A 25,773-nucleotide genomic window follows, 5' to 3' on the forward strand; every position below is an offset into this window, starting at 1 on the left:
GCCTGCAAGCCCAACAAAAATTTTCAAAAACGTCGTAAAAAACTCCTAGAATAAAAGTAATTATGACGCAATAATCCACATCGAGTGATCTGAATGTTTGCACAAATTGTATTACTTTATTTTAACTACTGTCAACCGTGGACGTCCACGTGTCAACTTAAGTGAGTTTCTCGCGTACCATCTAAAAGACCTTCGCGTACCACTAGTGGTACGCGTACTACAGTCTGGGAACCACTGCTCTACAAGTATGCGAAACTACCAGAAATAACCTATCAAGGTTTTGTCAGTCCGAGGATAAAGATTCAAAAACCAACCTAACCATCATCCGAACGACCTTCGCGTACCACAGTTTGGGAACTATTGTGTTAGCTGAATTTGAGGAAAAGAATAACCCTAAACCCTCGGATGCATGTTGGTAAAGAATTCAATATGAAAATCAATGCTAAAAATACCAAACCATTGATAATCTCAAAATCATCAGACCCTCCAGTAGGCTATTCCGAATTATATTTGATAATGAAAATACATAAAATGTAATTTTTTTCCTATCTTGGACACTCAATGACTAAAGATGGAAGGTGTGACCATAAAACTCTAAGGCGGATAGAAATTGCAAAAACTGCATTTGGAAAAATGAAAAATGTTTTAATCAACCAAAATTTAAATTTAGCAATTCGTCAAAGAATATTTTGCTTCTTCTGGTCAACCTCGGGGTCATACAAGGAAAATTAATAAACATTTGTTTATAAGGCCAATAGGAGTCGGGTGGTGGTCTAGTGAGTGTTTCAATAAGCGTTACAAATACATCTTTATGCTTTAAAGTAGTTTGTTTTTTAAAAAAAAAGGTATTTTTGTTTCATTGTTTAATTTCACCAGCCGTCGTGTATTTCCACTAGGTTATAAAATTTTAAAAAAACGCGCGGTGGCCTGTTTCTTCAAAAGTAGGAAAGATCCATTTATGAAGTGAAGATGAAGATTCTATTGGAATTTCTCTTCGACCGCTTTTGTTTCTACGATAATTTGAGATAATTACTAACAACATGTAGCGCTGGATAGTGGGTGCGAAGTGGGTTCTTTTCTGGCACAAAAGTCAACCTATCTAAAGTTTTATAATTGAAGTCCGCTACAGCTTTTCATAGAGCCAAAGTGGTCGGCATGCAAAAAGCGCTGACGAACCCTGTTTTAAACAAAAGCATTATAACGCGGCACAAAAAACGGCCAGAAGAGTAACGTCTGTCCACATTTTTATAAATAAAGCTCCTAGATCCTCAAAATAGTGGTAGGTTAATTGCAATTTCGATCCTTCTTTTGTAAAATAGAAACAACTTTCACAAATTCTAAAACTCACTACCAGACCCCTCTGGAGTGGCCCCCAGTGTAGGGGGTGCTGATCTGACGTACACATCTCGGCATCGGAGAGTTGTCCTGAGTGCTGGGATCTTTAACTTTGTTTCAGAAATGAATACAGATTAGACTTGAGAAAGTTTTTATAGACAAACAAGCTTTATTGTGCGATGACGCCATACTGACGTGGACAATGGCACTGCTGACATCATGAAAATGCACAGTGATGTCATAAAGGTATTTACGTAAGAAAAAGTAACGGGTTAATATATTATATGTATCATTATACCAAACAATGAACAAACGAATAATGAAGACGAAGAATTCATAACACAACGAAACGATTGAAATGGGAAATTTCTTGAAAGAAAACTATCCATTGGGTGTTTGGTACGCGACGCTGGGGAGGAATCATCTGACAATAAGTTAAAGAGAAAACAGCAGAAGGATTCAAGGAACTGATTGCGGGATGTAGCTTCTTGCACTGTCTCGATATTTCTCGCTTAATCTACAACACAAAGTAAACATCTTTGAAATTCTTAAAGCAAGCAAAATTATTTAAATTCTAATCTTAGAGACGTTTGTCTAGAAGACTCTAGTTGACTGCGCATATTTTAAATGACGTTATGTGGTACTAAACCAAATTATATCAATCCATATTCTACTTACTCAACCATTTCTGACAAGCCGTTTGTCACACATATATATATATAGTGATAACCGACATGAACTCACAGGCACGGATTGTCGCACAATCTTCCGGTGATTCTTTCAACCAGCCCTGACGTCAGATCATCGAAACCGTTCTCGGCAATAAATACGTCGCTTGATGACGTGGCAATCGTATCAAGCTGGCTTCGATTGAGTCGTGAACCGGCCACTCCAACCGCAAACACCTAAACAGCGATGCCAGTGATCAATCCTCGCTCTTCATAGATAATTTCATAGATGCAGGTTACATAGCTCACTGTTCAAGACAGAAGCTATTATGATGCAGCAATCAAACTTTATCAACGTTTGTTTCTCGACGTCCGATTGTACAGTAGCAAGAATGTAGACACGTGCCCATGGTATCGCCCAACTATTTCATATCAACTCTCGACCACCGCCTAACCATCAGTCAGTAGAATTCGTTCTTTTGTGAAAATAACGTTTTTTAATTGAAGAACAATCATCACTCACCGTAGCGCCGCTTTCCTTGAGTCGGTCAGCTGGCCCTGTGACGTCATCTTGACTTGCTCCGTCAGTTATCAGAATGACGTAATCTTTTGCATTACGCCTGTTAGCTCCTGCTTTTAGACTATTTTCGGTCACGTGATGAAGTGCACGGCCTGTGTTCGTTCCTGAATATTTTGAATTTCAATATTTGTGATAACGAGCAACGATGACGTAATCACAGAAGTTGCTGTCGAGATTTGAAGCAAACTGATTGGCTGATCGATTCAAGAAACCACAGGACAGCTATTATATAACTGGTTTATCATATCAAATCATGCTATCACTGCAAAGAAAAAATAAGTATTTTGTAATTATTTATCCATAGAATTCGTCCAGCAAGTCCAAGTATTGTTAAAATAATATGATGAGACAACTCACCGAATCCTCCATAGTTGAGGAACCTGATCGCGGTCCGGAGGTCGGATGACGTTTCGTGATCTCCAATTCTAATTTCTCCTCTGACATCAACATCTCTGTGGTATCTCACCACACCAACCAACAGATCATCATTTCCAACATTGAACGATGACACAATCTGCAACGAACATTTAAATAGGATTTCAACCACAAGATGGCTAATATCAAATGTGCTATATTTTGGTACAAACCTTTAAAAACTCTGTTTTCTTACGTTGCAAGCACAAGCGCTCTAACTATTTCCCACTTTTAAGTAAACTTGGCAGTAAACCTCTTTAACGTTTCATAATTAAAGTTAACTGATTTTTTTCCAGCTAAGTATGCAAAACGTTAAATTATTAATATTGCTAAATTGGAACAAATTAAAGGCTGATGATCAGATAAACATTTCAAAGAACAGGGTACTCTGATTAACAGTCTAAATACTGCAATGCACTTGCAGGTGGTCAGCTGTCAATACAAAAAATTAGCGGTGTTTTCATAAAAAAAAACACATTTCCACTTTACTTCGTTTTCACATTTATCTCCATGCTTTGAGTAACTAAGCGAACCTAACTTCCTACTTCACTGACAATCCTAACTAACTTCCCACCAATACAACCAGCTGACAATTGTACTTTGTAATACACAGAAAAAATGAGACAAACTTCAGGAGAAGGACCACGGCCTTCAGGAGAGGCAGTGAATATTTTGAAACGTCTTTGATTAGAGATTTCTAGAAGTACGGGATGCGAAGCTACCTTCTCAGAGTAGAGTGCGTTAAATAATAGTGTTGCCATTTTTTGTTTTAGGATAAATGTTATTTATGATTTTCTCAAAAGTAAATTAATGCTTATTTGTTAAATTAATTTCAAAATTTGCAAACACAAGATTCCAATAACGATTAAAAGTTTAATTTATCAACTCATCATTGCAGTACTGTTGAAAAATTTAAGGTGTTCAAAGCAATATTAGGCTACAATCTAAAAAATTATAAGTTTATCAAATAAGCTATATACTGTTGTGCTACATCATCAGCTTATCTAAGGAAAGCATTACTGGATGAGTCAAGTAATGAGTGTAATGTTTATACATTTGTATTTTTTTTAGTTGTTATTTCTACATGGATAATACTTGGTTAATAAATTTATCAACACCAATACTTTGATTCGTTATTTTTTTAGTATTCTGGCTTACATCTGACTGATAAGTTAACAATAGATCACTTTAAAAATTGAGATAATTCCTACAATTGATGCAAATTTTAGTTGAGGCTTGACTAGAAATCATTGGCTGATTTTAGAGCTGTTTGATTAGAAATAGCTTTTCATTTAAAAATGTGCAAAAGTCTGGCAACGCTTTTACATAACATACCCTACTCTGAGAACCAAGATGGCGTCAGTTGAGCTTCCCGATACGTTCTTGATTTACCTGTCTTTGATGAAATGAGTTACCTGATTAACAAAAGATAGAACTTTGGTCCAGTTTCCATAGCCAACGCTGTCGCTGCTGTCAAGCACAAAGAACATATCAATCCTTCCAGAAGGTGGGCATGGTTCTAAAAAAGAATCAATAGAGGTTGAAAAAAAAGTCGCAATAAACCTATAAACAAAACGTCTACGCCAGTGGATTACAGCTAGGCTACGCTGTACAAACTTAGAAAAAAATGTTTCAACTTGTCTTTTTAATCTCACTTTGCATCACACCATTCAAATAATTACCGTACCTGTTACCACTAATTAGGCTACCATTAATAAACATGATAGGACTGATGGGCACACCATACACAGGAACTTGCTACACGGAAAACTGTTGATTTAAAAAAATATTATGACTGCACCAAAGCTTAAACGTGTCCTTTGTAGAAGCAGTAGCGTGCACCATCGAGTCTAGAGATACGCGACTCCTCTTGTTTGCTCCCCCTGGGCAAACTGACCCATATTGAGGTATTGATGTTCTTGCAGGAGTACTCAAATAACTTTACGCACATACATGCAGCGAGAAAGGAAGAAGGAGCATTTAAACCATGACAAAATATGAGCTTACTGGCACAGCACGGGGGTGGTTCGTTCCATCGACCGTTTGTCTGGCAGGTCAACTCGCTACTCCCGTACAATTGGAAAGGTTGCTCGATCGAAGCAACGTTGCCGCAGCTGAAACTGTGAATGTGGCGAAAGTGCATTAAAAAAATGAACAGACCGAAGTCTTCACCTTTTGCATTACATTGAAGTTAAACCATTAGGTACCTGCACTGTGAGTTGTGCCAGTTAGAATTCGTGCAAAAGACTACTCCATTGTCGAACCTGGTGAAGCCGGTGTCGCAATGACCTGAGCAACAATTGACCATAAATTAAACACGATACGATTGGCTGCTGAGCTTAATTTTAACGGCTTAAAAATCTTTCAAGCACATACCTCTGCAGTAAGGTCGAGGGTTAGACCATTCCCCATTGTATCCGCATGTTGTTGCGTCGGACTCGCCCTGCATTTGATACAAGTCGTCACAGGAGTACCTGCATTGCGCCCCGTACTCATTGTGGACACTCTTGTCGCACACAACACGACCATTTGGCAAATGCAGAGGAGGACATCTTCCAACTGAAAGAACAACACATCACAAAGTTGGAAAAAATCACATAAGAATGTCTCTGCTTGAACGGAATGGCAAAGTTAAAAACTAACTTGTTCAACTGAATGATATCGGATTTCAAGACTATGGGCGTACTCACGTCTACAGCTTGGCTTTGGTTCACTCCATTGGCCGCTCAGAAGGCACGTGACTTCAGATGAACCAATCAACTCATACCCTTCTTGGTTGCAAGAAAATACTACTTCAGAACTATAAAAAAGTAACGAGAAATTTTTTTAAAATTTTACTGGAATACACAGCCACTGTATATACGAGCTACGAGCTACAGTATAGCTAATGTGTAGGCTAAGCTTCGTTTCCATTGATGAAATATATATGAATCCCCTCAGTAAAACTCGAATAAACAAACCAATGGGATTATACAAACGAATTTATTTTCACACGAGTCAGTTCAATAATAAACCAATGTGATTGTTTATCTGAGTGCATCGATGTTTAATGGATAATCATTCCTGAAGACCATAAGTGCATACAAAATAAACTTCACATTCATTTTTACAAATAAATAAACTAGTACAAAGGGATAAAAATCAATCACATACCCAGCCTCATTGTGGTTGGAGGATGATACGACGCCATTTTCAAGTTCCAAGTAACGCAGTGGGCACTTTGTGGCTGTAACAAAATTGGGGTCAAAATAGGTTTAGGCTTGAGGAAGGCTTTAATAGGTTGTTAAAAACTTTGATAGAAGTTGCAGTACATTTCCAAGCTAAGAATTAAAGTTTATCTCAAAATTATATTTGGCTGTCTGATTTGGGATGCCATCGTGCCAGTCTTTACCTTCGCAGGTTGGTGTTTTATGACTCCACAGCCCATCAGCGGCACATATGACTGTTTCGGCGCCATCAAGTCGGTACCCGGAGTTGCACAAAAACCGGCACAAAGACCGGAATAGCAATCCATTGCTGCAGCTCACTTCACCGTTCTCTAATGTGAGCATACTAGCACAAGACCGTCCTGAGAGAAGCAAAGTGGTAAGTTGCTTATTACGTCACGCAACAGGGGTGATTCGAAAGAGAACGTAAACGTTAAAAATTATGTGTGACATAAGCGTGTTACAGTAGGAGTGGTACAGTAAATCATTTCCAGTTTGGAATACAGAAACTTGTTTATTCAAACATGATTTATATATCAAATAGTTGCAGTGCTTAAAAAGACTGCTACTTAAGAATTGATTGAAAATGTTTTGATGAGACATGCGCATTTGTTGTTTTTTTACAATATACGATAAAGATCTTTCATGCTGATACCCCATCAGTTAATAACGAAATAACAACATTTACTTAATTAATTTAAATCAGTGGCACTTTTTTGTGACCTTAGCTACAGATATTATCCACGATGCGATCGATTGCGAGTTCACCAGAGGTTTCCGCTCGATGCCGCCTCTAGTGGACATGCTCACGATAATTGATTTTCAATGGCAAAATTTACACTTACTTCTGCATTCCCCTAATGGAGGCGTAAACGTGATTGGCCCCCTGTTGTTGGCAATGGTGCACCTGCTGGAGCTGGCACCAACGAGATCTGTCCCTGAATCACACGCTAGCTCACAATTTCCCTCTTCATTGCAGTTGATGCTTCCCAGAGGGAAGTACTGGTTACAAAAATGTTTCATAATTAGCTTAGAAGCTTAAAAATCATACCAAGCAACTAGAAATACTCAGTTGCTATGAACTGAGTGCTCACTGCACATTTGTTGTAAATGCCATTTTTGATACTGCAACAAAGTTGGTTAGGCTATTAAGTAAGTTTATTTTGAATACAAACTTCCAAATGAGTAGCTACTTAATACCCCCACAAATGACGTCACTCACCGTTGAAGAGCATGTTGTCCGAGCCACACAAGTCGGCTTCTCTATCGACCATTCACCATTGGCTCGGCAAGAAGCTATGTCTCCACTTGTGATGAGCTCATAACTGGGGTCGCAGAAATATTCGCACCGGGAACCGAACCTGACCCCATCAGTACACAAAACTTTTCCATTTTCTAACTCACGGTAGGAAGACGGACACTCCACGTATCCTGCAAGCAACCATTGACAACTATATAGAGTGCGTGATCCAGATATTCTTTGTTGTGAATAATAATTAATTGAAACAATTCAATTAATGAAAGCAAGATCATATCCCTCTTGCGCCATTTGTGTGGCCGACAAAGAGCGCGATTCAATTGTACTGGAAAATTTCGTTTCGTTCACACCTGAGCACTCTAGTTCTGGACCAGACCAATGCTTTTTCTCTGTGCAAGTCCGAAGGTTGTTTTCCGGATTTCTGACATTGCGTCCTGATCGACATCGCGTCACAAAGCATGCCGAGCCGAAGTTGTTGTCATCACTGCACTGGATCTCCTCAACGTTGGTGGGAAGAAGCAATGAAGTGCATTGGATTTCTACCAAAGTATCAAAGAGTTTTGAATATCCAAACAAAACAAAAAAAAACTGTCAAACGTAACTGTCGATGATATTCAGGAAATGTATTAAACTCAATGCAATTGAAGTATTTCATGTTGAGTTGCCAACAAAATCTTTTAACTTACTTTTGCATTTTCCAACGACTGGCCACCATTCATTGTTGGCTTCACATTCAGTGAAAGCGTATTCACCCTCAGGGGTGTACCCAACGTGACAAGTAAGGGTGCATCGCGAACCGAACTGAGATGATCGCGTGCATGACAATTCCCCATTTTCTATCTCCTGTTACATAACGCAAGATGTCAATTCACATTTTCACATTGAGAAAGAATAAATACCATATATACCAATGGATAACAGCTAAACATCTGCCCCGCAGATCGTCTCCATTGCTTTCATATCATTCATTCCTACCTCATCCATCTGTTCGGCAGTGGGAAAGCATTCGGATGGAATGCAACGAGGCGCCTCCTCCACACTCCACGACCCTGTCGTGGTGCATCGAACAGACGGATCGACCACGTCCTTGTCAAACTTGTCCACCAACTGATAGCCGGGATTGCAGATGAACAAACATTCCGACGCGAAGAAGTATCGGTCACTACAGCTGACTCTTCCATTCTCAACCACTTCATAGCCCTCCGATGGACAGGTCAGTTCTGTGCAATTAAAAGATAATTTTTCTAGAAAAAATAACAAGGTCTTCCACTTCTATTTTTTAATTTAGTTGCGCAACTGGTCGGAAAGACAGTTTATTTAGTATTAATTTCTATCTCCTACAACAACAATCAGCAGCTGTTTTGTAGTGTAGACTTTGACTACTGTACTGATTTAGGGCAAGTCGGAGGCCATGATGCTAAATTTGAGCTCAAATGTCTTCTATTACATGAAATATTGAGAACAGAAAATTAATATTGTTTAAAAATTTTATACAATCAACTATTAAAATTATTCCTAACACAAAGCTGTAAGTTAGGTTTGTCGAGAATTGTCTGCTACTCAGAGATAGCAATAAGGACTTACTTTGACAATAGCGGACCGCACCAGTCCAGCTCCCATCGGCATCACAAGTGATGTCATGAGTGATCTCTTCAGACACTTCGCCCGTCGGTAAGTATCCAGGAAGACATTTATAGACGCAAGAAGACTGAAATCTATACTCATCCGTACACAACAGAACAGTGTTTGCTGGTGGCTGAAGAGGCGAACAGGTGATTTCTATAAAATTGATTTGATTCTGTTAAGCAACTTTACAACGGTGTGGTGAAAGGAGCCTTGCACTTCGGCTTTGTTGTAAAGTTTTTGACTTTTCATTACTGATTGACAATATATCTCAAACATAGGTTACGTATTTCACAATGTAGATTTTAATGACCTGTTTTAGCCTGATGCTGCGAGTTCGCTGTGGTAATGGTGAATTGCACTAGCTTTCGGAACACTGTGCCATAGTCATGTGCTATGACGAACTAGTTGTTGTAATTTTATGTCGACGAACTCATATTACTAGGGAACAGTGTTCCGAAAGCTAGTGCAATTTGCCATTACCACAGCGAACTCGCAGCATCAGGCTAAGATTGGTCATTGAAATCTACATTGTGAAGGAAGCGACGATCATGCTACTAAAAGCGAAACTCAATCAATTGCATAGGTTACGTACTTCTGCATAGTCCAAGACCGTTAGTCCAAGTTCCATCATGCTGACAAGTCGTGACATACTCTCCTGTCATCTCGTAACCATCAAAACAATGCAGGAGACAACGTGAACCGAACTTGTTTTCATCTGTGCATGTGACTTCCCCGTTTTCTTGCGCCTAGCGTTGTGAAAGCAGGGCGATATTAATGTTACTACGTTAGCTACTGGGATAAATGTGACCCGCCATAAAGTGGTCGCATAATTATTCTAACATCATAGTATGTCTATCTATGACGAAAGAGGTAAAAGGCAGAACCATCTTCTTTGTTTGAGCTTCTGGGGCCGAGGGTCTATCCTTTTACCACCCCAGATTCACGATGTTCCCGGACTACACTGGAGGGCTACTAGAAAGTAGCCAGTCTTTGGTGTCATCATTTAAGAAGAGCAGACCTTTCATTTTGTTAAGCGGCTTGAAGATGGTAGCCTATAGCCTACTGTACAATTATTGTTGATGATGTACTCTGCGGTCTGTTCCTTTGTGCCATATATATCGGTTGGAAAAGGCAGTTTAACAAATAAAGTCGTATAAAAAAAGTAACAGCTTGAAGTGAATTAAACTTGTGAGTTGTCCACTTTTCACATTTTCTTATTTAGTTTGCAATTTGTAATGTAGCAAAGCTGCGTGCGTACCTCTTGCAAACTGGAATCGTTGGCGGAGCATCTGTTGTTTTCGCAAATGGGCACGGTACTGGACCACAAGCCAGTGTCAGTGCAGGCCGACACGTCAGATTGGCCTTGAATCATGTGGAAGCCCTGGTCACATGTGTAGCTACACACTGATTCAAATACGTTGGAGTCTGAGCACTCGGCAGCCCCATTGTGAACTTGAAGATGATCATCCGAGCATGAAATTTCTGCCAGAACCAAAATAGTTATTATTTTATGTAATTACCATTTTTCCTTGTTCTTATACGATGATTGTCAAATAGATACCACCACATATTGAAAGCAATACAATATATACGTCTCACCCTTCGTGAGTTAGCGCAATTAATTTTATCAACAAGCTTCAAAAGGCAATGTTTATCAAAAAACACCAGCACTTATATTTAAGTGGACAGGCTGATACACTAAATAGTAAATTTGGTGTAATCGCCTAGTTTCGTTAAGTATCATGTACAATTAATTTGCCCCATCTTCTGTAGATGAGTCTTGCGTTCATCTCCGTTTGCAGGGGTCTGCCAGTTTTTCCAGTCCCTTGCCTAACCGTAAAAAAATTGAATTGCACAATCTGAACCTGCAGAGCAGCAATATTAACTGCCAAGACTGGTTAGGAAATGTACTTTTAGTTTGGGTGAACCCGTATGGATGATAAAGAATGATACTAACTATTCAAGCATGAACAAAAATAATACAAGCAGCAACACGAAGCCTCCTTCCACTTACTCGAGCACTCCGGCAACCCTCCACACCAGGTACCATCGCTTCGGCAAGCAATCCCTTTCTCTTGATCGTACTCGTTTTCGGGATCTATGATCTCATAACCGTCGTCGCATTTCACTTTGCAGTGAGACTTAAACAAGTGGCTGTTTGTGCACGTCACAGTTGCATGGGCGGGCGGCTCTAGCGGAACGCATTCAATTTCTACAAACACAGCAAGGTTCAGTCAAGGGATCCACTTTAGTTAAGAGCTTGAGTTGAAAAATAGTCATCACGGCCACGCAGCGAGAGATATGTGCGGAGTGGCTTTGGTTAGTTGAGTTATCTTTAAAATAAATTTTTGCTTAAATCGACAGAAATGGATGTTCGCTTGTTGTGCCATCGTTATGTAAGTTAGATATGTCAAGGACAGTTGCACTCGTCCAATGGAATACCCCCGGATATGTCACTGGCCACCACACTGGCAATGTAATATTTGACAATCACGAAGCCACCTCAAGCACATGTACATCTTACATCGAAAAGTTTTCAGCTAAAAAACGTTTTTATTAATTTACTTCTTCCTCATTACCTTCGCATGGTTCGATGGCTATCGACCACTCGCCATCTTTTAAACAAACGGTTGTGTTCATTCCTCTTCTCAACTGGAAGCCTTTGTTGCACGCAAGAGCACAGTGAGACTCAAAGTTAGATCCATCAGTGCAAGTCACGGTTCCATGCTCTTCTTCCTATAGCGCAATCAAACGTCAGCTCTATGATTCAACAATCACCTGATTCAAAGTCGTACAACCAATCGCATATGTTCATGAGCGCCTAGTAAGCTTTTTTAATTTTAAAGCAATCACTTAACTTTTACGAAACATTTGTTTAAAGTTCGATAAAGAAACAAAACAGCCATGAATTTCACACCTCTTGCATTTGTAAAGCGCTTGGAGAGCAACGTCTTCTGACACACATCGGAACTTCTTCCAAATTCCACAATCCACTGCTAGTACATGTGACCAGTACGGACCTCGTGCTCAGGTTGTCTCTGGGTCGGACAAGTTGGTATCCTTCATTACACTGATAGAAACAGGTGGAAAGATATCTATTTCCATCAGTGCATGACACATTTCCGTTGGCCAGTCTTTCCCAACCTTCCAAAGGGCAAACTTTCTCTGAAACCACAAAACGGCTTCAATCAACAGTTTCACAGTCACAATGTCAACGTGGATCTAAGTGCATGTGACGTCACGTACGTCTCGTGTGTTGCACATTAATTTTACGAAGGTAAAACATTGGTCTGGAAACGAGCTCGACTTCTCATGTAAAACTCACTTTCGCATTGAGGATTGTGGACCACTGTCCATGTTCTCTCCTCTGTACACGCCGCTCTAATGGCCGAAGGGAGGGGAATGAAGTTTCCTTCGTCATCTCTGGATATCCTTCCATCGACAGATTCCTCAATAAACTGGTGGCCCTCATCACAAGTGAACTCGCACTCGGTCTCAAAGTTGAAGTTGTCGGTGCAGTTGAGTGATCCATCGATGGGTTCATCTCGGGGCGGGCACTCAATCACTGAACAACGTTGTTTGATATTGATAATTGATTCTATTTGAATAAGTTAAACTGAAGATGATCTAGCAAGCAGATCACAATCAACCTTTTAGCTGTTTAATTGCACTGATACGTGTAAAAAGAAATTTGTTTATATCGCAAGGCATATCGTTCGTATCAAGCATTGTCTATGGCTCGACAGCGGTCAGATAAAATCTTTTTCTTGTTTGACATTGTACAATATTTATCTTCAAAACAATCTTTTGATAAAGTTTCATACAAAAAATGAAAAGTAAAAAATAAACATTTATCAAAGTCAGCACCCATTACAAACAAGGTCTTGCTTACTTGTGCAAATTCCTATGGAAGCGTTCCAAACGCCCGAGTCAGTACATTCAATCGAGGATTCCCCGTTCGCCTCGAACCCTGAAGCACACTTCAGTTGACACACTGAACCGAACCTGCTGCCTTCGGAACATGACACACTTCCAGCGCTCCCTTGGTTCAAAGCCTAATAAAAGCAGGAAACATTGACTTTCCCTCAAATTATTCCAGACTGTCAAACAACAACTTTCAACAGGCACCTCTGCATTAAATGGATAGTATGCGCTTAGTTTGAGTTGACTTACCGCAAGAAAATCTTCATTTTCCTTCACCGGACAAGTTTTTTTTTCGCATATAGGAACTTGTACATCCCATCGTTCGTCAGACAAGCACTTTGCTGTAACAGTGTCTTGGGCAACAAAATCACTGTCCAGAAATTGATACCCCACCTCACAGTGGTAAACACACACTGATTCAAACAGGTTTGCCTCGGAGCAGTTGGCTGAGCCCAACCTAATATCGAGGTGATCGTCTGGACAACTTATTTCTGAAAAGATACAAAGGATCGTCTGTTAGTGCAAGTCACAATGGATCATCGATTCATCTCATCGTGTTACATGAGTCCATCCAAAGTAATGTGCAATCACTTACTTTGGCAAGTTGGTGCTGGGAAAGTGTATGTCCTGTCCGCTTGGCACGTTACTTCAGGTTCTCCGACGAGATAGTATCCAGAGTTGCACGTGAAGCCGCAAGTAGATTGGTAGAGATTTGTTTCCGAACACTCGATGTCGCCATTGTCTGGCTTCATTAATATTTTGCAACGAATTTCTAAAAATAAATTTGTGGTTGTGAATGTTAGCAGTGCATGTTAACCACCTATCATACTGCCCCTTGCTGCAGTGAATGTTAACCACCTATCATACTGCCCCTTGCTGCAGTGAATGTTAACCACCTATCATACTGCCCCTTGCTGCAGTGAATGTTAACCACCTATCATACTGCCCCTTGCTGCAGTGTATGTTAACCACCTATCATACTGCCCCTTGCTGCAGTGAATGTTAACCACCTATCATACTGCCTCTTGCTGCAGTGAATGTTAACCACCTATCATACTGCCTCTTGCTGCAATGAATGTTAACCACCTATCATACTGCCCCTTGCTGCAGTGAATGTTAACCACCTATCATACTGCCCCTTGCTGCAGTGAATGTTAACCACCTATCATACTGCCTCTTGCTGCAAAAACACATAAAGTGACTTTTGTCTCAACCAACAAAGAGTTAATTGCACTCACTTCGACAGTGTCCAAGAGCGGAGCTCCATTGCTCTGTGTCCAGACACCTAATTTGGCTCTCTCCTTCAACGAGTTCGTATCCAAGGAAACACGTAACAGAACACACTGAATTGAACAAGTTGTTCTCAGAACACGTTACTCTGCCAGTATCCACAGCCTGAAGAAGGAATAAGAGATGTGATAGTTATTCAGAAATAAACGCTATAATTTTGATCAATTTAACGTCCCAGTCTTGAATTCACCATTTGGCAAGGAGATCTAACAACAAAGCTGTCTTCCATGAAAGTGGTACATAAAAGCTTGTAGACATTATAGCAATATAGCAACTAGTGCATTTTATGAGCCACCTACCCTGAGCAAGCTGAAGTCGTTCAGTGGACATTTTCGCTTCGAGCAGGTTGGTTTGGGGTTCGACCACGTCTCAGTTGCTTGACAGGTAGCGGATGTGACGTCACCTTCATCCAGCTCGTAGCCTCTGTCACAATCATAGGAGCACGTCGATTGGTAGCGGTTCGCATCGGAGCAATGCACGCTGCCGTGATCCAAGGAAAGGTAATCAGCAGAACATCTAATTTCTGAAGAAAGAGGGTTAATATATTTATTAAACTTATATTACTAAACTTTGTTTGCTTTACTTGTTGTATACACATCTGCACTGAAATGTTTTCTAAAACATCTACTAAAAAAGAAATCAATTTTCTTCAAAAAATATTTGAGGGATAATTTATATTTACAGTATGGTTCATCTTTTAAAATTGGTAGACAACACAGGGAATACATACTGGAGCACACAGGTAATGATGAAGACCAGGATTGATCAGCTTGGCATGTGCTGAGAGGAGATCCAGTCATCTCATGGCCGGAGTTGCACTTAAACTCACAGGATGACAGAAACTTGTTCGAATCGGTGCAGTTTGTTATTCCATTCAATAAGTCGTCAAACTCAGGACAGCGGATTTCTACACATTTGCAACAAAACAGTGAATAATTGTTGTCTGCATCATAAAGTGATCAACTGCAAAGTTATTTGTTGGAGTGATCACTGACTTAGTTCTAACTACTAACCCATTAAGTTTGTGGCTTTGGTGAATATGAACAATACACAAGGCGACGACAATTGCCAATGTTGACATAAGCGCATTTACGAGAATTAACCTCCGTTGCTGCTTTTGTTTTCGGTTCTGCAGTGGATTTCTTGTTACTTGCGATAATAAAGAAACCTTTAAAAATCATGAAGCCACAAATGACTTACTGATGCAGTATCCAAGAGCTGCATCCCACTCTGCGTTTTCGTTGCAGCGAGTTCTCCGAGATCCGCTGGCAAGCAACTCATATCCCACGTCACAAGTAACAGAGCAAACAGAATTGAACACGTGACCTTCGCTGCAAGTGACCAGCCCATTGAGATCGGCCTGCAATGTAATGGTGACTCGACAGATCTCATCATTGTTTTACAAATGATAAGAAAATGCAGGTACGATCGTCCATGGTACATTGGTACCAAGAAGGGCCCCGGTTGTTGTTGCTGGGTAGGGAGATGTTTAGTGAATTTTCAATTTTACTTCAGCAAGGTATTGTGAGAATGCATTTACTACACCAAGTAAGATTTGTCAACTAATCCATCCACGTACCCGCACGATGTTTTCATCACTGGACTCACAGATCTTCTTGTCACACACAGCTTTCTTTTGGCTCCATGTTTGATCGTCCTCGCATCGCGTCTTGTCGCTTCCGGCTGTGATCTCATAACCGGCTGTGCATCGATATTCGCACACCGATTGAAACAGATTTCCTTCTGAACATTCAGCAGTTCCATTGACGATGGTGAGATAATCTTCTGGGCACCGTGTCCCTGCGAAACGATAAATTATTTCAATGAACATGAACAAAGACGCAGACATCTTTATATTCACGATCGAGTGTATTAACTTCCAATGACATTACAAGCTTATCTTTTTACTTTGGCATCGAGGTTGTGGCTTGCTGAACGTCCGGTCGGCTTGACAAACAGAGTCCTTGCTACCCACCAACTCATATCCAGCAGTGCAGGTGAAAGAACAAGTGGACTGAAACCTGTTTTCATCCGAACACATCATCGCTCCGTTAGCTACCGCATCGAAAGCTGGGCATCTGATCTCTACAAGCAACGCAAGGACAATGTGACGCATCGTACTATTTGTTTCTCGGCAGCCGATTGTAGTAAGAATTTACAGCGACAGACACGTGTTTCGCCCATGAGGCAGGGCTCAGCAGTATCGCACCACTAATTCATGACACATAGTTCTCAACCGCTATATTTGTCAGTAAATTGAATCCATACCTTTGTGGAAAGAAAACAATTAAACTAACTGTCGCCAAGGATATGCACAGTTGAGAAGGAGCGCTGTTCTATAATGAGTAGTCAGGTAGTGCTGACGCCAGGAAGATCGCTTCTTCTCAACAGTATCATAGTATTGCGGAGTTCAACAGCATGATATATTTCCGATCATTGTTCACTGCATAAGTACGGTAGCGTATGTGCTATATCAGGTAGTGAACCAATATTGTGATGTGGTGTATAATTTTGTTCAAACAACATACTTTGACAAGTTCCAAAGGTATCTCTCCACATTTGATTAGCTTGACAATCTGTGATTCCTGTCCCATCTGTCAGCTCATATCCAACGTTGCACGTCAAAGTACATTCCGATTGAAATCTGTTTTCATCTGTACAGACTACGCTGCCGTGTTCAAGAGCCTGTGATGTGTTAATATTCATAAACTAACTGTAAATGGGATTGTAAAAATAAAAGATGATTAGCTTTTAAGTGCAATGGCTAATCAAATTAAATCGCTTCTTTTTATTTTAGCAAAATAGCCACAATATATCAATGAAAATTCATTACAAGAAATTGTTAATTCTGGAAACTTACCGTCAAAATGATCGGATCTGCTTGAGAACAGCGACTTTTCGTACAAATAGGTGCATCGGTGGCATCCCATTTGTAGGTGACAAGACAAACAGCAGCAGCAACGCTGGTTGATGTCAATTCGTAGCCACTATTGCACGTGTACTCGCAGTGGGATGCGAACTTGTTGGAGTTGGTACAGCTTGCTTTACCGTTTCGAAGATTGGTGAAGCTCACCGGGCACGTGATTTCTGAATTCATAATATTGCTTGGTAAACTCAGCCGTAGCACATCAATCATGTTTGAAAATGTAATCGGTGCAAAAGTTACCAACACTAACAATGGATTTAAAATATTCTGGTCTTGGAATTACAAAACAAGGAAACAAACCTCTGCAGGTTGGTTCCACGTGGGAGAATGTTCCATCAGATTGACAGGTTGAAGAGGAGGATCCTATTCGTTCGTAGCCAACATTACATTGGAAGGTGCATATGGATTCAAACCTGTTCTCATCACTGCATCTCATCGCTCCATTCAATGGTTTGTCAAGCCCCCGGCATTTGATCTCTGAAGTTATTGAAAAGTTATGAGAAATATACAAATTCCGCAAAGCTTTAAACTACAAGCATGCTCATTTTAAGTATAAATAAAAGCGACGTGAATAAACAGCAACTTACTTTCACAATATCCAATAGTAGGAGCCCAATCAGCTGTAGCAGTGCATCTGGTACTATCTGGACCGACTAGTTGGTAACCCTCCTTGCAAACAACGGAACACACCGAGCGAAAGAATGTCTCTTCAGTGCAAGTTACAACGCCGTTTTGTGCCGCCTGCAAAACGCGTGAATCTTGTCACGGCAATCTCCTCAACTGGCGCATTAATGGGAAAACCTCAGCAACACGTAGCATCAGCAACACGTAGCATCAGCAACACGTCACATCAGCAACACGTCACATCAGCAACACGTAGCATCAGCAACACGTCACATCAGCAACACGTAGCATCAGCAACACGTCACATCAGCAACACGTCACATCAGCAACACGTAGCATCAGCAACACGTCACATCAGCAACACGTAGCATCAGCAACACGTCACATCAGCAACACGTAGCATCAGCAACACGTCACATCAGCAACACGTCACATCAGCAACACGTCACATCAGCAACACGTAGCATCAGCAACACGTCACATCAGCAACACGTAGCATCAGCAACACGTCACATCAGCAACACGTCACATCAGCAACACGTAGCATCAGCAACACGTCACATCAGCAACACGTAGCATGAGCAACACGTCACATCAGCAACACGTCACATCAGCAACACGTCACATCAGCAACACGTAGCATCAGCAACACGTCACATCAGCAACACGTCACACCAGCAACACGTCACATCAGCAACACGTCACACCAGCAACACGTCACACCAGCAACACGTCACATCAGCAACACGTCACATCAGCAACACGTAGCATCAGCATGGTAAGCGCAGTATAAAGCCGCAAACTTCAACATTAAAATTTAAGTTACTTACTCTCATAAGAGCGCCATCTTTATTTGAACAACGTTTTCGTCTGCATTGCGGCAGAGCTCCTCCCCACGTTCGATCTGCCATGCACGTCAGGAGCGCTGTGTTGTCCGCAATGTTGGATGACGTAGCACCAATCATTTCATAACCAGGATTGCAGACGTATACACAACGGGATTCGAACCGGAACCCATCGGAACAAGAAGCGTTGCCATTTGTAAGCATGGTGTGACTCTCGGGGCACTCGATTTCTAGAAATAAACGATGAAGCTAAAAACAGCCAGCGAGGAAACAGCTTTCTTTATTTTAGGTACTGACAATTATTTTCAGTTCTTACAACAAAAGCAACAAACTTTCACTTTTATTTAAAAACTTTTGATGGAAGTTTTTCCAAACTTTTTTTGTTTTAAAGCTTACAGCTTACAAACAAACTCATACTTTGGCAGTGCGGCTGGCGGTTGGTGAAAGTCCGATCTGACTGACAGGTTGAGCTGCTGTCTCCTATCAAGTCATAGCCAGGTGAGCACTCGAAGTTGCAGATCGACTGGTAAATGTTTCCATTGCTGCAAGTCATTCGACCGTTCATGAACTCTTCAAATGCTTGACATTGCACTCCTGGAAAGAACAAATGGTTCAAACAGAATCCACTTTGTTACTGAACATACAAGAAACTTCGCCCCGAAACTTACTCGTGCATCTGCCGAGCTGGGACGACCATTGTCGTGTTTCAGTGCACTGAGTGCTGTCGCTTCCTCCAATTATCTCGTACCCTTCCTCGCATCTAAGTCGGCACACCGACAAGAAACGCTCCTCATCCGTGCAGGAGATGCGACCATTCGGACGTAGCTGAAACGACAGATCTTCAAGTTAACATTTCAAAGAAAAAAATTAATTTAACGCATCATTATTTTCCTGATGATAGACAGCTATTACAGCACAATGAATTAGGGTGCAGTATTGCCAAAAGCATTCAGAGAGGTAAGCTAAACTTACTCTGCTCATGAGAGCAACTCTTGGAGAGCAACTGTGCTTGATGCAGGTGGGTTGTTTGATGTCCCAATCTGCAGTTGCAAGGCATCTGTAGCTGATCACATTGGCGTTATCAGTTTCAACAGCTCCACGGAGACGCTCTTTTCTTTCGGCAACAGCTCGGACGGTGTTAGAGTCAAACTGGTATCCAGGATTGCACCTTGAGGTACACACTGAATCGAAGAAGTGATCGGCAGTGCAAGCAACTTTTCCCTCTTTGAGTGAAGTGTGAGACTCGTTACATTGAACAACTAAAAAATAAAAGAAATACAAACACAAGTCAGACTCTGAAAGAGAGAAACGAACATCTCTAATAGCACAAAAAACTTAAGAAAAGTTTTCTTTAAAAGATTCTGCGAGTACAGTCACAGCCAAGTGTCATGGTACAGATCACCTGAAAATTTAACATTGTGATAAATTCTTGTGCGTGCCAGGACAGGAACACCTTTTAAGTATATCTCAGAAAATGAGATGATTGAATTTTTTCAGGCAATTCTCGCTATGTCAGAGGAAGAAACACCTTAAGGTAAATGTTCCATGTTCGATGTTCAACTTAGCTTCTGTTAAGAACAAATATATTCTCTTGAAGTGATGCGGTAAAGACTGCTCGAGTGCTAGTGTACCACGACTACTTGGTGTCGCTACACAATAAGTTTTGCATTCTGTGATTGTTTTACCCACTACCAAGAACTGTGGACCTGCTTGGTGTCACAGCCAAATAAAGTTTAATCAAAATAGAAAGGAATAATGACCACACATATTGTTGAAGATAGTGTTTACTTTGACAGCGAGGTCTTCTTTGGTCCCATGTCCTGTCTGACATGCAGTGTGCGATTGCACCACCGATCAAGTTGTATCCTTCCACGCATTCAAACCTGCACTGGGATTGGTAGAAGTTGGCGTCTGAACACGTTATTAGACCGTTCAGCAGTGGGGCATGTTCCGAGCACTGGACTTCTGTAAGGTGAAAGTATATATCTGTATATTTAACATCTTCATGTTCAACAAGGTTCAAGACTACAATGTATGCTTGTTCCTGCTCATGTTGCCTAAATTGTATTTTAGTTACTTTAGAAAACGTCAACCACTTTACGATGTTGCGTTATTGAGCCGCATCATTATTGTTCATACTTTCGCAATGTCCGAGGTTCCTGCTCCAAGTTTGATCTTCCGAGCATGTTGTTCTTCGTGGTCCATTAATTTGATATCCAGCCTCGCACATGATGCTGCAAGTGGACGCAAACAAGTCGCCGTCCGTGCACAAGATGCCGCTGTTGGACCGCTCCTAGTGAAAGTTGGAAAAAATGTATTCGACACAAGACCAGCAATAAGATGCTGACACGGTTTGATGAGGTATTTATGCTGCTTTGTTACAATGTATTGCTTCTTTATTTAACTTTTTGCTCTGGCGGCTTGATTGCCCTCTTGATTTGTAATTGTGCTAACGTTGAGTTGTTTCTTCTTTGTTTTCCGTGACGTGGTCTGCCTCCGACTCAGGCGTTTCACTCTTTATTGTCGCTTCTGCCGCGTGCCGGGAGCCGTTGTGTGTGGAGAGACCACTTACTTTTTGTGTTGAATTCAGTATTGGTAAAAACAAAGGAATGCCAGGACGCCTTTACGAGGTGTGTGTAGTGTGTACTTTGGATTTGAGTTTAACCGTTCGAAGTTCATAAGTGTGGTTTTTATCCCCAAGTCAGAGTCAATAAATAAAAATAAATAAAAGATTGCAAGTTATAGATGTGACAGCTTGAAGGAGAGGTTGTAGGTAAGCATTGAGCTCCTACTCTTCTGACCACTTTCTGTTTTATAATTTTTATCTAACGTTTGAAATTATTTAACTTTGTACGATCAACAATCGTGGAGTTAATAATTGTTTTGAACACAGCTACATAATTCAGGAAAAACATTAAAAAATAAAAAAAATATTAGCACATAGTAAAATTTTGCAATCTTATTTTTATATGTAAGATCGAAGGTACTTGATGTAATATTTTTATTTTTTGAATTACAGCAATCACAATCTTACAGCGATCATGTCATCAATGGGGGGAGTGCACGACGATTTGACACATAAAGGGACTTCGGTAGACCAGGTCGAATCGCTGCGGCAATTGCTGGTGATGACAAGGAAGACGCCTAGGGAAGGTACGCTCTGGCTTCCATCATCGTACTCATATCCCGGATTGCAGAAGTAGCTACATCGCGACTGGAAGAAGTTAGCATCCGTGCACTCCGCTCGACCGTTTGCCATCTTCGTGTTTTCCTCTGGGCACCTAATTTCTGTGGTGATAATATCAACTATTTTATAACCATGGGAAAAACTTACAAAACTTATCAGAAAAATATACAAACAATTTATTTAAAGTTTTTGCATCAATCCTTTTCACAAAAGGCAAACTGACTTTTGCATCTAGGAATGGTGTTCGTCCATGTTTTGGTTGACATGCATTGTGTTTCACTTTCCCCAACTAGTTCAAATCCTTCATCACAAGAACTTGTGCAACTTGATTGAAAGAAATTTTTATTACTGCAGGTTAAGCTTCCATGTGCGGGACCACGAAGACGAGCACATCTGACTCCTGAAAAACAAAACCAGCTATATGTAGGAAGCATACTGATGGCAACCACCTAGATTTGACGTTGCAGAGACGCATGAACCGACACCGAGAGATGGAAATACATTAAACTTACTTCTGCATTTAGCTTGAGTTTTGCTCCAAGCTCCATCTTTCTGGCAAGTAAGCTGAGTTGCACCTTCGCTTGGTTCATATCCCACAACGCAAGTGAGCCTACATCGGGACCCGATCAGGTTTTCATTGGTGCAGTCGATGTGTTGATTACTATCTTGTTGCAGATCCGGACAAACTGTCACTGCAAATAGACATCATTTTGACTTTAATCCCGATGACATCGATATCGAAGATTGAACATCAGAAACACTGTTTTCAAAAGGTTTGTTTTGTGCCAGAAAAAAGAATCCACTGCTTTGCAATGTCTAACAAACTACTCACAAATACATCTCTTTCCATCGGCAGCCAGTCGATAGTTTTCTCTGCAAGCACAATTGAAACTTCCGTCCAGATTGAAGCACACCTGGTCACAGCCCCCATTGTTGAGGGAACATTCATCTTTATCTGAAAGAAAGAAAAAAGTTTATTACAAAATACAAATTGATACTTTTTAGTGCAGCATGTTTACAATTGTCAGGGGGAGATGAAACTAATCATGACCAAAATATTTGGGAACAGGAGCAAAACAGGAAATTGCCAATATCCACGTAATTGTTAAACTTACTCAAATACATAGAACTATATATTGGAATAGTTATCTATTGGACTTAATACTATGAACTATGTACGATAAAACGAGCGACTGCACCATGTTGCTCTGGGAAGATGTAGGAACGGATTGATTAGTTTTAAATATATTTAAGCATTTTGTGGCTTCCCACGTTAGCATAATGCAGTTGTGCTAATGAACGTAATTAAGCATTTATTGATTTTGAGGCAATCTGTGCCATGTTGGTTCGGGCAGTTTCATAAAAGGATTAACCAACTCAGTTCAAGGGAATTTCTTCTGTTGTAGTTGTTTTAATCAACATTGTAGCCTACATTAACAAAGTTAAAAATCGTCTGTTATTTTGCCACTATATCAAACAATTAATAGGTCAATAGTCTATGTGTCTGTGTCTGTTGTGTAATTTCTCGAACAGAGAGGCAAATATACAGCTTTTTATTTAGCACACTTTGTACAAAAACTGTAGAATTGTGCACAAATTTACGATGGTTTTGACAGGAGAAGAAGGTAACTGCTCCTATGCCTCGTGCGCCTCCTTACCATTGCAAACTATGTCGCTTGCCACCTTCCATATGCCATCGTCACCGCATGTTGACTTGTCTCCCCCTGTGATGTCATATCCGGTTTTGCAGCTCACCGAACACTCGTGGTCTGTGAAGTATCGTCTGACTCCTCTCACCGTCTGCTCTGGTCTGCCGCAATCAAACTCCAGTTTGAGGGATCTCAATGACGTCATACCACTTTCCAAGCAGACGACACCTGGAAGATGACGCATATCACAAACTCACATACGCTACTGTTGCAATGGGATTGTTTGTTGAAGCATAAACAACCAAAAAAAATCAGCCAGTAGATATATTCGGCCACAACAAGTGGACTCCAAAACGCGTAAGTCATTCACAGTATACTCACGCGTGCAAAGAGGCACTCTGCGGCTCCATCTCCCATCAGTCTGGCATTCAACATCCGGGTCACCATTAACCTGGTATCCATGGTTACAAACCACGGTACATTTTGATCCGGCAAACCTCCCATCTGTGCAATTCAATGATCCACTGGGCACGATCCTACTGTCGCATTGCCTCCCTGAGGATAATACATGTTTACATTGAAGTTTTGTTTTCGTAGAAGTTTCGTCATTGAATTCGCTGGCGAAAATTAAGTGTTTTCTGTTTAATTGAATCTGAATGATTTTAAACTTTTACTTTTGACAAATCAAACAATATTATTTTTTCTTTCATATTAATATCTCAGACTCATCTTATGTTTGGCTCTATGTTTTCAAAAATCGCAAAGCAGCCTCCTACTCACTGATACACATCGGGTTATCAGTCAGCCATCTTCCATTGGAATATCCGAATCTATTCCTGAGGCACTGAATTTTCGTCCTCCCAGCTACGTAGTATCCGCGAATGCACCGAAAAGAACAAACGCTTCCAACTTCCCTGTGATCCTGGGATGTGCATCTTCTCGATAGTCCAGCCGTGAGAGCGCGATCAGTGCAGCGAGCCTCTGCACGATGAGTCGCATTAGCAATGACTAGTGACCTGACCCTGATGTGTCTTTGATAATTACCAAACACTTTTAACAATTAAAAGTTAAACAAACGTTGATGTTCCATCGCGACCACTTCAGCTTGCACTGGATTTGAGGTCAAACGTGACGTAATTGTTAAGCACGCGTTTGGTGCCAATTGTTACTTCATAAATGAAAAGATCTTTCAAAAATGATTTATGCATTCTGGAACAAATCAAAAGTAAATTAATTAAAAACTTTTCAGTCACGACAATGTAAGATCACATTGAAGACAATATTTAGAGACAAAAGCCAGACAAAAATAGTTGGTTGTTAATTGCAAACTGTTCTTTGTGAAAGTTAGTTGAGCAACCATTAAAACACCACCTTCGTTTCTATAGTTACGTATACGTCGGTTGTTTTAAGCGTTTTCAGCGCAACGCTCTTGCGTCGTGACGTACTTGGTGACGTATAGTGAATCACTTACTCTCACATCTTGGAATGCTACTGCTCCATCTACCGGGGAATCTTGTGTCCGCATCCAACCTTGCTGTTGGGGCACGACATGTGATCTGCACACCAACCAACAATATGTTTATCAAACTAAAAAGACAAAGCAAGTTTGAATGCTCATGAAATTATTATCATGTTTTACTTGTAACAATTTATTTGATATGTATCCCAGTACCGGTAGCATCCTTAATAAAGGTGGTACTGCTATTTTGCATTCATCAAATGCTGGCATTTGCACAACAATCTAACCTCTTAGTGTAATTTATTAACAGTCGATTTCGCTATAGTAATAGCATCTTCAGCTAGCACATGCAAAAAAGAAAATTTTAAAAGTACGTAAAACGAACAAATAAAGCAAACTCCGATATTATCAACATGCATAAAAATTGTATTTTAAACTGATGATTACATAAAATTAAAGTCAAAAGCTGCAAGCCTAAATCTTAAACTGGTGTTCTGCCACAATTTCCAACAATATGCTCGTACAAAATTCAAGAAATACATTAACATTATCATCCATCAAAGAAATTACAACAGTTCAACAAGACGAATACAAAGAAAAACGCAATTTAGTTTACAGTCCATTGCCATAAGTTTACATTAATATAACGTCAAAAAGACTAAAGTGTGAATGGGCGTGGTTGAAGAATCTACACCGCAGGTAGTCTAATAAAGGTAGTCAGCACACAAGAACACACGAATGAATTCGAAAGCGTTGCATATATTTTTGAATGAAGTCATGAA

The 25,773-nt window shown here is 40.5% G+C and overlaps 1 protein-coding gene across 1 annotated transcript in view; it reads right to left on the bottom strand.

Annotated features, from left to right (window-relative positions):
• Positions 1-1,517: 1,517 nt before the first annotated feature.
• The window catches only part of LOC145785886 (complement receptor type 1-like), a 35,428-nt gene continuing 11,172 nt past the window's right edge, over positions 1,518-25,773 (bottom strand). The window contains exons 13-62 of the mRNA XM_082597588.1: positions 25,004-25,088; positions 24,313-24,513; positions 23,914-24,087; positions 23,542-23,760; positions 22,716-22,838; positions 22,396-22,575; positions 22,107-22,283; positions 21,731-21,984; positions 20,836-20,989; positions 20,485-20,661; positions 19,669-19,955; positions 19,365-19,521; positions 19,114-19,290; positions 18,682-18,926; positions 17,815-17,968; positions 17,528-17,704; positions 17,162-17,388; positions 16,830-16,986; positions 16,210-16,386; positions 15,881-16,101; positions 15,502-15,661; positions 15,032-15,208; positions 14,601-14,824; positions 14,250-14,406; positions 13,607-13,783; positions 13,261-13,502; positions 12,980-13,142; positions 12,413-12,652; positions 12,005-12,252; positions 11,667-11,823; positions 11,102-11,299; positions 10,346-10,569; positions 9,680-9,833; positions 9,046-9,240; positions 8,437-8,681; positions 8,148-8,304; positions 7,812-8,000; positions 7,426-7,634; positions 7,049-7,205; positions 6,389-6,565; positions 6,151-6,223; positions 5,688-5,797; positions 5,374-5,556; positions 5,205-5,286; positions 5,005-5,117; positions 4,413-4,516; positions 2,941-3,097; positions 2,527-2,687; positions 2,080-2,240; positions 1,518-1,852 (exon numbers count right to left, since the gene is read on the bottom strand). Of these exons, the coding sequence (XP_082453714.1) occupies positions 1,795-1,852; positions 2,080-2,240; positions 2,527-2,687; positions 2,941-3,097; positions 4,413-4,516; positions 5,005-5,117; positions 5,205-5,286; positions 5,374-5,556; positions 5,688-5,797; positions 6,151-6,223; positions 6,389-6,565; positions 7,049-7,205; positions 7,426-7,634; positions 7,812-8,000; positions 8,148-8,304; positions 8,437-8,681; positions 9,046-9,240; positions 9,680-9,833; positions 10,346-10,569; positions 11,102-11,299; positions 11,667-11,823; positions 12,005-12,252; positions 12,413-12,652; positions 12,980-13,142; positions 13,261-13,502; positions 13,607-13,783; positions 14,250-14,406; positions 14,601-14,824; positions 15,032-15,208; positions 15,502-15,661; positions 15,881-16,101; positions 16,210-16,386; positions 16,830-16,986; positions 17,162-17,388; positions 17,528-17,704; positions 17,815-17,968; positions 18,682-18,926; positions 19,114-19,290; positions 19,365-19,521; positions 19,669-19,955; positions 20,485-20,661; positions 20,836-20,989; positions 21,731-21,984; positions 22,107-22,283; positions 22,396-22,575; positions 22,716-22,838; positions 23,542-23,760; positions 23,914-24,087; positions 24,313-24,513; positions 25,004-25,088 (8,775 nt within the window). The 3' untranslated portion in view covers positions 1,518-1,794. The remainder of the gene's footprint in view (positions 1,853-2,079; positions 2,241-2,526; positions 2,688-2,940; positions 3,098-4,412; positions 4,517-5,004; positions 5,118-5,204; positions 5,287-5,373; positions 5,557-5,687; positions 5,798-6,150; positions 6,224-6,388; positions 6,566-7,048; positions 7,206-7,425; positions 7,635-7,811; positions 8,001-8,147; positions 8,305-8,436; positions 8,682-9,045; positions 9,241-9,679; positions 9,834-10,345; positions 10,570-11,101; positions 11,300-11,666; positions 11,824-12,004; positions 12,253-12,412; positions 12,653-12,979; positions 13,143-13,260; positions 13,503-13,606; positions 13,784-14,249; positions 14,407-14,600; positions 14,825-15,031; positions 15,209-15,501; positions 15,662-15,880; positions 16,102-16,209; positions 16,387-16,829; positions 16,987-17,161; positions 17,389-17,527; positions 17,705-17,814; positions 17,969-18,681; positions 18,927-19,113; positions 19,291-19,364; positions 19,522-19,668; positions 19,956-20,484; positions 20,662-20,835; positions 20,990-21,730; positions 21,985-22,106; positions 22,284-22,395; positions 22,576-22,715; positions 22,839-23,541; positions 23,761-23,913; positions 24,088-24,312; positions 24,514-25,003; positions 25,089-25,773) is intronic.

The sequence above is a fragment of the Aplidium turbinatum genome, chromosome 16, assembly GCF_918807975.1.
Source record: "Aplidium turbinatum chromosome 16, kaAplTurb1.1, whole genome shotgun sequence".
Classification (NCBI taxonomy): Eukaryota; Metazoa; Chordata; class Ascidiacea; order Aplousobranchia; family Polyclinidae; genus Aplidium; species Aplidium turbinatum.